This window comes from Schistocerca cancellata, chromosome 1, assembly GCF_023864275.1.
Source record: "Schistocerca cancellata isolate TAMUIC-IGC-003103 chromosome 1, iqSchCanc2.1, whole genome shotgun sequence".
Lineage (NCBI taxonomy): Eukaryota > Metazoa > Arthropoda > Insecta > Orthoptera > Acrididae > Schistocerca > Schistocerca cancellata.
Window position 1 is genome coordinate 763,807,577 of NC_064626.1, and position 13,132 is coordinate 763,820,708.

Here is a 13,132-nt window from a genome sequence, read left to right on the forward strand (position 1 = left end):
AACTCCTCATGTGTCACTTGTAGCAGCCACAGACTCTGCTGCTTAGGCATATTTCAACAACCCTTTGTGGGGTAGGTGTACCGATGTACTGTACATTTAGCAGCACTCACACAGAGTGAATGACAGATTGCAACATGTTTACAGGTGCACTTGCTATGTCTGCCAGGGGGCCTCATCCGAGATTTGGGGGAGGACTTGCCTACAGCTGTCGAGTATGCAGGGTGTAGTCATCTACAACTTGTGGCTTATGTTAGCACCACTGATGTCTGTTGCTTGGGTTCTAAGGCCATCCTCCAGTTCTACAGGTGACTGGCAGAAATGGTGAAGAGCAGTGGCCTTGCTAGCAGGATGCAAGCAGAGCTTACAGTTTGCAGTATTGTACCTGGAAATGACAGGGGGCCTTTGGTTTGGAGTTGAATGGAGGGTTTCAGCCAGAGTCTCCATTAGTTGTTTAACAGTCTTGGCTGTTGATTTCTGGACCTGTGTTCTGGGTTGAAGGATTGTAGGACTCCCTCTTATAGGTCAGGGATGTACTACACGAAGGAAGCGACTACTTGGATAGTGCAGTACTTGTGAAGTGCTCGTGTGGTTTTTTTAAGCTAAGCAAAATTTTGAGATCATCTGATGAATGCTCACCTCTCGATAAGCAGAGTGACATTAGATTTTGTACAAAATAAAGGTGCTTCGAATGCCAAAATTTTAACACCAAATTGCTGAATCCCTCATATCCAAGCTCCTAAATTTACTGTGCTCGTGGGAAGCTGTTGCGTTTGCTTGTATGCAGAATAGAAAGCTGGATGAAACTCAAAGCTCTGACTATATTTAATGAGGCATAGAATGTATATCAAAAATATGTCAGAAGTCAGAGGAGGGGGAGTGTTCATTGCAGCCGACAAAATGGTGTGTCTATTGAGGTATGTTGTGTCTATTGAGGTTGAAACTGAGACTGGCTGTGAAGGGTGCAAGTAAGCAGCCTACGTGAATTCAGTGCAATTGTTGGATTTTTTTTTTTTACTGTCCACCCACTTGGGTCGTTATAGTTTTAGAATTGTTTAAAGAAAGCCTATGCTCAGTAGTGTTGAAGTACACCAATTGTGTAGTATTAGTTGAGGGCAACTTTAACCTTCTAAGTATAGACTGGGGTGTCTTTGGTTTCTTGAAGATGGTATGAACAGCAGTCTTGTGCACTGCTTCTAAATACATTTTCCATAAACTGTCTTGTGAGCAGTTAGTTCGACAACCCACACTTGATGGATATGTTTTAGACTTTGTAGCTACAAACAGGCCTGATCTTATCAGCAGTGTCAGTATAGAGACAGGAATTAGTGATCATGATGTCATCACAGTGATGATGGTTACTGAATTTCCTAAATCCCTCAAGAAGGTTAGGAGAGTTTTTATTTTGGAAATAACAGATAAGCCATTGTCAGCATCAGACTTAGACAATGAATGGCCATCATTTACTCCAAATATCATGAAGATACAAGAATCATGGACAAAGATCAAACTTATTGTTATATCACGTCCTGAAAAACAGTGTGCTAAGTAAGTGAATTAAATATGGAAAAGGCTCATCATCATGTAATAACAAAATTCGGAAAAAATGCTTAGGAAGCAGAAATTATTGCAATCTCAGTTCAAAACAGTATGCAGAAATATTTACAGGAAAAAGTTAGTAGAAATTCGTGCATCTGTAAAAAGATTGATGCTTAAAGCACACAGTACCTTTCACCATCATATGTTAGTGAGTGTACTTGGTGAAAACACAAGAAAATTCTATTACTACACAAAATTATTGAGCCTGTTGGTGGCTCCTATCCACTCACTCATCGATCAGTTCAGTGTGGCAGTAGAATATAACAAAAGGAAAGCTGAAGTTTTAAATTTCACATTTAAAGAGTCATTCATGCAGTAGGATCATACAGACATACCATCATCTGACCACTACAAAGACAGTATGGGGAATGTAGGAATAGGCATCTCTGGAGTTGAGAAGCAATAGAAAAACTAGAAAACCAATAAGTCACCAAGTCAGGATGGAATCCCAATTCGATTTTACAAGCAGTACTCTTTGGCATTGGCCTCTTACTAAGCTTGCATTTGTCATGAATTTCTTGTGCTGCACAAAGTCTCAAACAGCTAGAAAGATGCAGAGACGATTCCTGTATATAAGAAGGGAAAAGATTGGACCCATGAAATTACAAACCAGTATAATTAACATTGGTTTGCTGCAAAATTTCTAAGAATCTTGTAAGTTATAATAAAACTTCTTTACACAAATCAGTATGGATTTAGAAAGCACTGCTTGTACAAAACTTGGCTTGTCCTCTTTTCTTACATGGTATCTTGTAAACTGTGGATGAAGGCTAACATGCAAATTCCATATTCCTAGATTTCCAGAAAGTGTTTGACACAGTGCTCCACTGCAGACTTTTTAATGAAGGCCCAAGCCTATGGAATGCAAAACTTGGTATGTAATAGAACTCAGTATTTTGTCTGGGATGGTGAGTATTCATCAGAGCCCAGGACATCATCAGGACTGTCACAGGGAAATGTGATACACTCACTTGTTCTCTATACACATATATGATCTGACAGATAGGGTGAATAGCATACTGCAACTGTTCCCTGATGGTGCTGTAGTGTATGGAAAATTGTTGTCACTGTGTGGCTGTAGAAGTATACAGGATAACAGACAGAATTTCTAATTGGCTTGATGAATGGCAGCTTGGTTTAAATTGTAGAAAAATGTAAATTAAAGTATATGAGTAGGAATAAAAACCCTATAATGTCCAAATACGTCATTGGTCCCTGCTTCACACTGTCACAATGATTAAACATCGAGGTGTTAATGACACAACGAAAATGGAATGGAGTGAGCATATAAGGTTGGTTGCAGGGAAAGTAAAAGGCTTATTGGGAGAATTTTAGTAAAGTGTCACCTGTCTGTAAAGGAAATTGCCTATAGAACACTAGGGTGATCCATTCTCAAGTACTGCTTCAATGTTTGGGATCACCACTGGTTAGGATTAAAGGAAGATATTGAAGCTATTTAGAGGCACGTTACTTGATTTGTTGCCTGCAGTTTTGATCAACCTGTAAGTATTATGGAGATTCTTCGTGAACTCATATGGTAATGCCTGGATGGAAGATGACATTCTTGTTATGAAACATTGTTGGAAAATTCAGAAAATGAGCATTTGCAGTTGACTGTGGTTCTACTGCCACCATTGTACATTTTGTAGGTCCGTGTATACAAGGTAAGAGAAATCATGGCTTGTATGGAAGCATATAGACTGTCATTTTTCCCTCAATTTGCAAGTGGAACATGAAAGCCGACTAGCAGTGGTACAAGATACTCACTGCCAGACGCTGTATGGTGGCTTATGGCATATGTGTGTAGATGTAGATCTCTTTATTATCTTTAATTTCTAGATGATCTTGTTCCTTGGTAGACTCTCCTAAGCTCTGATGTGACATGCAAGCTTTTCTCAATAATACCTCATATAATAAGGAAGCAATTACACATTTGTGCATTTTATGACTGTGTTAGACAGTCCTCTCTTTCTGCTAGATGGTACTTTAATGCCACCTGTTATCCACTATTTCTGTAATACACCACTGATGTCATATTTGATAATTTTTGTAGGGAAACTGCTGTTAAAGATGGAGATAAATTTTCTTAGAAAAGCATTAAATTTACAATTCACATCCTTGGTATCATACATCTCAATCCATCTCATGATTTGCAGATTTGTTCTAAAGGTGTCTGTTGTGAGCTTTTTGGCTATTCTAGTGGTTTTCCTAGTTAACACCCAATTTGCATGCATCATGTTGTCTGTTATGGCTAGTTGGGCATCATGGCCTGATAACTCATTTGAAACTTGGTTGACATGCACTTCATTGACTATGGCCTCACATACAAAAGTTTTGTCTTTTCTGATGGGATAGTTTACAACTGAGATTAACTGCAAGTGTTAAGAAAAACTACCATATCCTATTTTGCTCATACTGCTTTAAAAAATTAATATTGAAATCATCACAAATTATTATTTCTGAGAAATTCTGAAAATGTCCCTGTGGGAATCTGGAGAGTGTAACACTTGTGCTATTAGCCAGTATGTTTTCACATGCACAAACTTCCATGTGGTGTTGTGCACAAAAACTACTTGTGTCTATAGTTTTGATGACAACTCCTCCTTTCTCCATATTGCTTCTGCTTTAGAAAGCTACTAATTTATAATCTTCAGAATTTAAATTTCTATTCATTTTTTCCAGATGGTTCTCTGACAGGCAAACTACATCAAATAGATTTTTGCATCCTAGCACAAAAATTTCAAAACTACAAGAGCAAGGCAAAGAAATTTGGTGCATTATTAGGGATGAAAGGAATAAACTCAGTAAAGCAAACTCCTTGATGGCAGAGAGACAGATAATATGGAACACAAATCAGTAGCTAGTAAATTAATTTTCCTACTTCTGGTGGCTCCATTAGATTTGTTTGGACTGTCATTGCCCACTCCACCACCAGACATTAATTTTGTTAAATCACCTCTTAGAAGCACCACAAGAAATCATTAGCTAAAAAAAAAAAAAAAAAAAAAAAAATGTTGTATCTCAGCCAAAGTACTAAAATCTTGTGCTGACTCAACAGTGCCAACCAGTCACTGAGTTTAGATGTATTTCCTGGTGAATGAAGTTTGCAGAAGCAACACACTATATAAAAGAGGAGATAAGCATCTGACTTCTAATTATAGACTCAACTCCTTACTTCCTGGGTTCTCAGAATTCTTTGAGAAGCTTGGCTGAACTGTCTTAATGAAAATAATCTTTTAACTACAGGTTACTTTTGCTTTTGTTAGGGCTTCTCTACTGAGTAAGCAAAATATGGTTTCCAAAACTCAATTCTAGTAGAACTAAACAACAAAAGCTACCCTGTTGGCATTTTTGCAAGCACAAAATTCTACTAGGAACACTGAAATGGTATGACATTCAAAGATCTTCCCCTTGCACAGAAAGTAAGATTAAATTCAGAGTGGAAAAACATTAAATGTTGTGAGCCACAAAGTTCAGTGGTGACCTGTTCCTGTTATTGGTTTACATAAATTATGTTCCACTTACATTGGTGGACTTTTTCTGATGGTGCAAGTACAAGATTGATAAAGGGCCCAAGCATATACATAACAGATACAGGCAGGAGAATAATGGAACAGCCTTACAACTGGGTCACACCATACCGCCTAACCTTTGATCTTTTATAAACTCAAGAAGTGATTTCAAGCAAGTAAATTTTGCTTACAGGTACCAGAAGTAGAGGACAATGGGCAGACAATGAATGAGGCTCCACAAGTGAAGTCCCTAGGTACCCAGCTAGATAATAAACTGATGTGTCACCCTCATGTAGATAAATTAACCAAAAACTTCAGTTCTCTGACTGTGTTGACCTGCAGGCAGTATTGCTAGTGTATTTTCACTCAGTGTTTCCCTGTACCTTTGTATTCTGAGGCAGTGCAAATAAGGTGAAAAAAAGTTTGTATCCTACAGAAGCATGGAATAAGAATGTTTTGTAAAATTAATAATCGAACATGTTGAAGAAGCCTTTTCAGGACCTTAGTGATTCTTACACTTATGTACCAGTACGTATACTTTGTAATGGCATTTATGGTTAATAAGAAGAGTGAATTTAAGATGAACCCTTCAATTCACGACCACAACATTAGAAGTAAAAATAATTTTCATACAGGCTGTGCATCACTCTCTAGGATTCAGTATAGAGTTTTACACTGTGATGCAAAAGTCTGCAGCATGTTGCCAGTAGACATCAGGCAGGAAATTGAAAATTTCTGAATATTCAGAAACAAAGTAAAAAAGTACCTCATTAACAGCCCCCTACTATTTATGAGAATATTTGGACTCAAGGGCATAAATACCCTGGAACTCTAGTATTTATGTTAACTATATCTTGATCTTGCTGGTGTACAGACAAGTGATGTGTTTAAAGTTACATAAATACAGTGCTAGAAGTATTAGATAAAAACATTATTTGAGGAGTATAAGAGAAGGATCAGTGGATTTTTTCAAAGTACAGATAGCTGTTTTCCTTGTAATACATATACATAAAGTGATGTAGAAGTAATTCTCAAAATTATTACCCTGGGTAGATTGGTACTGGTCATAATTTGTTGCTAGTTTAGTTTGCAGAAGCAGCCACCAATTGTTAATTCTGACTGATAATTTATAACTCGGTTTGTTCCACATCCATGCAAACTCTCCTTTACGATGGGATTTGGGAATGGATGGATGGATGAGTGAATGTTTATTAGGTTATGTTAATCTCTTTCAGTATTGCATGACTGGATGAAGAATTTAACCTTAAAAGAGCCCCTCTCACACCAGGAATTGAAGGAATTCTGTCATTTACATTTGTGGCTCACCATGTTCCCTCAGCTAACATGTTTCTCCCCTTCCTATTAAGTTGTAGGCCCTGCTTTGTGTATTTCCACCTCTCTATACCATCTATTGTGGCAGTGAAATGTGAGCACTCTTCGAAGCCTGGAGCAACCCTCCCAGTTCCACTATGTCTTTGTCTGTACTCTGCAGGCCATTTAACAGTGTATGGCATAGTGTATTTCTGGTACCACTCTCTTCATCCCCCTTCCCTATTCCATTTGTGAATGGTATGTGGGAAGAATAATTGTTGGCGAACCTCTGCATGATCTCTAATTTCTCTGATTTTCTCATGATCATTTGATGAGACGTGTGAGAGGAAGTAATATGTTGCTCAACTTTTCCCAGAATGTACGCTCTCAGAATTTCCATAGTAAATCTCTTCGTGATACACGACTCGTCACTTATAGTGTTTACCACTGGGGTTTGCTGAACATCTCCATTGTTGAGCATCTCCATAACACTCTTGCACCAACTAAATTATTCAGTTAAGAGCTACGTGTTGAGCTCTGCTTACAAGAAAGTCCTGAAGCCAGTCACAAATCTGATGTGATAGTCAATAAGTTTGTTTTTGTTCGCTAGACTCATAAGCTTTTTTAAGCCAAGACTAATCATGCTGCTGAAGAACCTCAACAGTACCAACATTTGTGTGCAGAGTTACTGCTCCTACTGCATGCAAATTACTCCTGATGCTATACCTCACATTCCTGGCCAGGCTGTTTACTTGCTCCCCCAATACCAGTGCTGCTTGGTCATCCTCGTTCAGATCCGTAGTTAATGCCTTAATGTCCTCTATCACCTGATCAAGACTCACACTTAGCTACACAATACTTGTGATCTGGAACTCTGATCCTAATATTTCCTGCTCTTTTTGCCTACACCTCTCTCTTTCCGTGTGTTATTTATTTCCATTCTAGCTGAAATCTTCTTCAGCTGCTTACTATTTTCATCTGCTGTTGAATGAGCTTTTCATCTCCTGTCTCAGATAACTGGTCATGTTTATTATTCAATCTGACACTGAACAAGCTCTGCAAAGTAAATCCTCTTTGCCTTTTACCTGTTACTTTTTCACACATTCCAGTGCCTTTGTCTCCGTTTAACTGCCATAATTCAAATTTCACTGCCTCAGATTCTGCTTCTATTTTTCTCTCTCTGCTGTGAATCCTAGATGTCCATTGTAGAGCCTTCTTAGACAGTTTCTTGTCTACTCCAATACATTCACCCTTATGGAACCAGAATTTACAGTTCTCACAGAACACCCCTCACTAACCAATCTGTGGCAGCATCCACATTTATCACCCATGGCAGTATGGATGTTAAGAGGCATTAAGCTGAAGTGACAAAAGTCATCGGATAGGAATACATGTGTACAAATGAGGCTAGTATTGTGTACATAAGATATAAAAGGGCAGTGCTTTGGCAGAGCTGTCATTTATACCAAGGTGATTCATGTCAAAACGATCCAACGTTATTGTGGTAGTGTGATGGGAGTTAACAGACTTTGAATGTGGATTGATAGTTGGAACAAGGCATACAGGACATTCCATTTTGGAAATCATTAGAGAAATCAGTATTCCGAGATCCACAGTGTCAAGAGTGTGCCGAGAATACCAGATTTCAGGCATTACCTCTCACCATGGATAACACAGTGGCCAATGGCCTTCAGCTAATGACCGAGAGAAGCGGCATTTGCGTAGGGTTGTCACTGCTTACAGACAAGCAACACCATGTGAAATAACTGCAGAAATAAATGAAGGATGTAAAACGAATGTGTCTGTTAGGACAGGGTGGTGAAATTTGGCATTATTGGGATATGGTAACAGACGACTGGTGCGAGCGCCTTTGCTAACAGCATGACGTCGCCTGCAACATCTCTCCTGGGCTTGTGGCCTTATTGGTTGGACCCTAGGCATCAGGAAGACCATGGCCTGGTCAGGTGAGTCCCGATTTCAGTTGGTAAGACCTGGTGGTAGTGTTAAAGTGTGGTGCAGACACCACAATGCCATGAACCCAGCTTATCAATGAGGCACTGTACAAGCTGGTGGTTGCTCCGTAATGGTGTGGGCTGTGTTTACCTGGAGTGGACTGGGTCCTCTAGGCCAGCTGAACCGATCATTGAGTGGAAATGGTTATGTTCAGCTACTTGGAGACAATTTTTGGCTATTCATGTTCATGTTCCCAAACAATGATGGAAATTTTATGGATGACATTGCTCCATGTCACCGGGCTACAGTAGTTCATGATTGGTTTGGAGAACATTCTGGACAATTCGGGTGAATGATTTGGCCACCCAGATTGCCTGACGTGAATCCCACTGAACACTTATGGGACATAATTGAGAGGTCAGTTTGTGCACAAAGTCCTGCAGTGGCAATACTTTTGCAATTATGGACAGCCGTAGAGGCACCATGGCTCAATATTTCTGCAGCTGACTTCCAACGTTTTGTTGAGTCCATGCCGTATCATGTTGCTGCACTAAGCCGGGCGAAAGGAGGTCCGACATGATATTAGGAGATATCCCATGACTGTTTTCACCTCAGTGTAATGAGAAAGAATTTACAAAAGTTTAAACTGAAGAATGGACGTAGTGTTAACAAAAGCACTTTTCTCAATATTGCACTGATGAGCGGATGACTTAACAAAGATGATGTGACTTACCAAACGAAAGTGCTGGCAGGTCGACAGACACACAAACAAACACAAACATACACACAAAATTCAAGCTTTCGCAACCAACGGTTGCTTCATCAGGAAAGAGGGAAGGAGAGGGAAAGACGAAAGGATGTGGGTTTTAAGGGAGAGGGTAAGGAGTCATTCCAATCCTGGGAGCGGAAAAAAGGACAGGTATACACTCGCACACACACCTATATCCAACCGCACATACACAGACACAAGCAGACATTTGTAAAGGCAAAGAGTTTCGACCCTCTTTGCCTTTACAAACGTCTGCTTGTATATATATATTCTTGGGAAATTGCCTGGAAAAAAAAAAAAAAAAAAAAAAAAATATATATATATATATATATATATATATATATATATATATATATATATATATATATATTTTTTTTTTTTTTTTTTTTTTTTCAGGCAATTTCCCAAGAATAAATTGTAACTGGTTACAAATTAATCATAACAGCTGTGCAAATTCATATTTCTTGTTTCCAAACATTCATTGTAATGAATTTACCCCAACACATGTGACCAGTCAGGTATAATTTAATACATTGTTTCCTACTATTGACAAAATTAGTACAGCTAAATCTTCAATATGATAACTAGAGCACAGAACTTGTGCTGGTAATTTTTTGGAGGATGGGCTGGAGGTGTAAGTTTTGTTTGGGTACTGATTTTTCTTGCTACAATATGAGTAATGAAAACTGTTATTTCCAGTAATATAAAGTACACTTGATGTTCTGTGGGCAATCGGTATGGTTGCAAATGAACACACTTCATACACTGCGATTGCAGTGTAGACAGTTTTATTGTTCCAAGATGACTGGTTTCAACAGTCTTATGCTACCATCAACTGATATTATAGAACTCGTTATAAAATTGCCATGTTGATTTCATGTAGTGTAACATGACAATTTTATAGCAAGTTGCTTAAGATCAGATTATGGCAGCCTATGACTGTTAAAACCAGTCAGCTCGGAATGATGAAAATGTCTTCACTGTGATCATGGTGTACGAAGTGTGTTCATTTCTTTCCAGTAATGATAAAATGATGAAAAAGATTGTATTTATTAACTTTATTTCCACAGCTCAGCAATTTTTGTGTGATTGTGCCAATTTCAAGATTTTATTTTCCTTTTTCAGATGTGTGGATTTATGCTGTAGTTTGAGAGAGAGGCATCCGGGAAGTACTGAATCAAATATTTTAATTTTCAACTCTTCGTATATTTTGAAGAAATGCGAAATTCCAGAGAAAATTTGCAACATGTGAGGACGAGTGTTCAGAACTCAAGAACATTGCAACCTCAAGATCAGTTTTCACTGTGTTCTACATATGACAGTTGTGAACCAACAATGACAGTGTCAACCAGTGCTTCACATCCATCAGGTTCTCATATTCCAAATTCTAGTGGCCATTATTACTACCGTGGTGGGACACAGCCTTCTCCAGTTTTTAATTCTGTTATATCAAACCAAAGCCAGAATTTGTATAATGGCATGTTTGCTCCACAAACAAACTTTTCGAATCAAAGTGCTTTTGGATTCAACAGTTACGGAATTGTTGATCCTCCACCGTGGGTATTTGAAAGTAGAGTTTCTTCATCTGGTGGTTCACAGACTGAAGCAACAAATAAAAACATATACAGTGAAAAGAGTATTAGTTGCCACTCACAAGGTGTATCTCATACATGTTGTGCAACTCGTGTCCTTGAAAACACTGGGCTTTGCTCACCTCTTCCTGCTGATCCATTCAAAATGCTGACAAAAGACTTACTAAGCTGCTCTTCAAAAAATATTACAAGTGTTGACACACATTCATGGTTTTGTAGCCCAGGTTTGGGAACTCCTTTAGGCCAGCAAACTCATAATGAACATAACAGCTTAAAATGCACTGAACAGTTTCCCTCGTGCTCATTGCCCCAAGTCAGTGCTACCTCACATGAACATTCAGATTTGAAAGGATCTGTCAGCAGTCATTTAGCTGGCAATTATTTTAATTCTGTGAATCAGACCTCATCAAATAAGCACTCTCCATGTACATCAGAAGCTAGTAGACTAAATTCTGAGGTAATTAAAGAGCAGACTGGAAAGTACTACAACTTACAAAAAGTGCATCAACATAGTGTAAATGCTTCAGAGAACCTGCTACAGAAATCAAATTTGGAAGAACAACCATCCATCTTCAGCACTCCTTTGGAAGATGTACTGTACTCAAATGTGCCATTTTCAATTCATTTTAATAATGAAGTCAGTCAGAACAAAACTAGCTCTTCTTTAATACCAATCAAAGATCATTCTCATGGTAATAACACTTTCGAAGATATTAGCAAGACATTTTCTACATCACATGATCAGATTTCATTGGTACAACAATCGTATCAAAATCAGAGATACAGTACAGAACCTCCCATTCAGTGTGACGCAGTAAATGCTTGTTTATCATCAGAGACAAAAATTGGAGGAGAATGTCCTGCCAACAGCACTTTGGGCAGTAGCAGTTGCTGTCAACTGCAAGAGGCGTTAAATGCATTTGGTTCTCATCACATTGCACAGAGGCATAATACAACCTGCTTTCACAGTTGTCCGTTGGATGTGTGTCTAAATGCAACTGCAACCCAAAGTGAAGAAGTAGATGATGACGATAAAGAAAACAGCAACCAGGGATCATCTTCAGCTGGTGGAGAAAGTGACATAATTGTTGAAGAGACTGGTGGTGAGGAAGAAGTTCCTGAGGGCGAAGTTACTGTTAATGAAGTGAGTATGATATTGTAGTCAGACAACATACAAAACATAAGACTATTTTCTTTATTTGATTGTACGTGAAGACATCCTGCTTCCTTATAAAGTCATTTTTCCGTTAGTTGTACAGTATATGGCCAGCAGTAGTATTATGTTTCCACATATTTTTATAATTTTGTCCCTGTCCAACCAAATGATTGAGGGTCCCCTGTGGCTTTCACTGACCAAACCATGTCCAGAAACAGATCTCTCATACCTTGTCTACACAGTCACTTAACCTCTGCCCCCAACCCATATACCGACTGACCAGCTGCAATGAAGTGCCCCTTCATGGTTAAGTACCACCAAGGACTGGAGCACCTGAATCACATTCTCCGCCAGGGTTTAAACTACCTTTTGTCATGCTGGGAAATGAGAAATATTCTCCCCTTTCTTCCCACAATGAAATCCTGCTGTCCATCCAGTCTACACAATATCCTTTTCTGTCTCTATTCCACCCCTGCCCTAGCCGTTTGCCACCATGGTTCATATCTTTGTAAAAGACCTACACACAAAATCTGTCCCATACATCCGTTCACTGCCGCATACTCCAGCCCTGTCCCAGGCATTTCATACCCCATCAAAGGTATTTCTGAAAGCAGCAGTGTGGTACTTATCTGCACTGTGTAGCATCTTATGTGGATGTGATTACTAACAAGCTGTCTATCTGCATGAATGACCATGGCTAAACTGTGTCCAAGATGCAGCTGTACCACCCATTTGCTGAGTATGCGGCATGACATGATGCGCTTTCATTCAGCTTCTGTTTCTCAACCCATATCATCTGGATTTTTCCTACCAATAGCAGCTTTTTCGAATTGCGCAAGTGGGAACTTTCGTTATAATATATTCTTTGTTCCAGTAACCCCACTAGCCTCAACCTTCACTAGTCCTTGTCCTCCATCTGCCCCCACTTCAGCTTCACACGCACTCACTGTAGCCCCCACCCTTTGTGTATAGTCCCTTCATCTTCTCTGCTTCTCTCCTCTCTCCCAACACAAATTCCCAATGCTGGACCGAGCAGCCCACAATTCTGGCCCTTCCATGTCCCTGCACACTCCCACTGCTACCTCATGATCCCCATTCCCCACCTCATGCCTCTTCTGCAACCCCAATACCCCCACTAGCCAAGTTCACTGCTCACACAGTCTACGTCTGATAAGAACTTTGCTGACAGATTAATATTATTCAATAGTCTAATTTTAAATGTGCCTGTCTGCCACCCATTGCT

General features: G+C 39.2%; 1 protein-coding gene across 1 annotated transcript in view; it reads left to right on the forward strand.

The window, feature by feature from the left end:
- LOC126186885 (uncharacterized) overlaps window positions 1-13,132 on the forward strand; it is a 45,318-nt gene that overhangs the window by 15,618 nt on the left and 16,568 nt on the right. Inside the window, exon 2 of the mRNA XM_049928249.1 lies at window positions 10,267-11,877. Within this exon, the coding sequence (XP_049784206.1) occupies window positions 10,360-11,877 (1,518 nt within the window). The 5' untranslated portion in view covers window positions 10,267-10,359. The remainder of the gene's footprint in view (window positions 1-10,266; window positions 11,878-13,132) is intronic.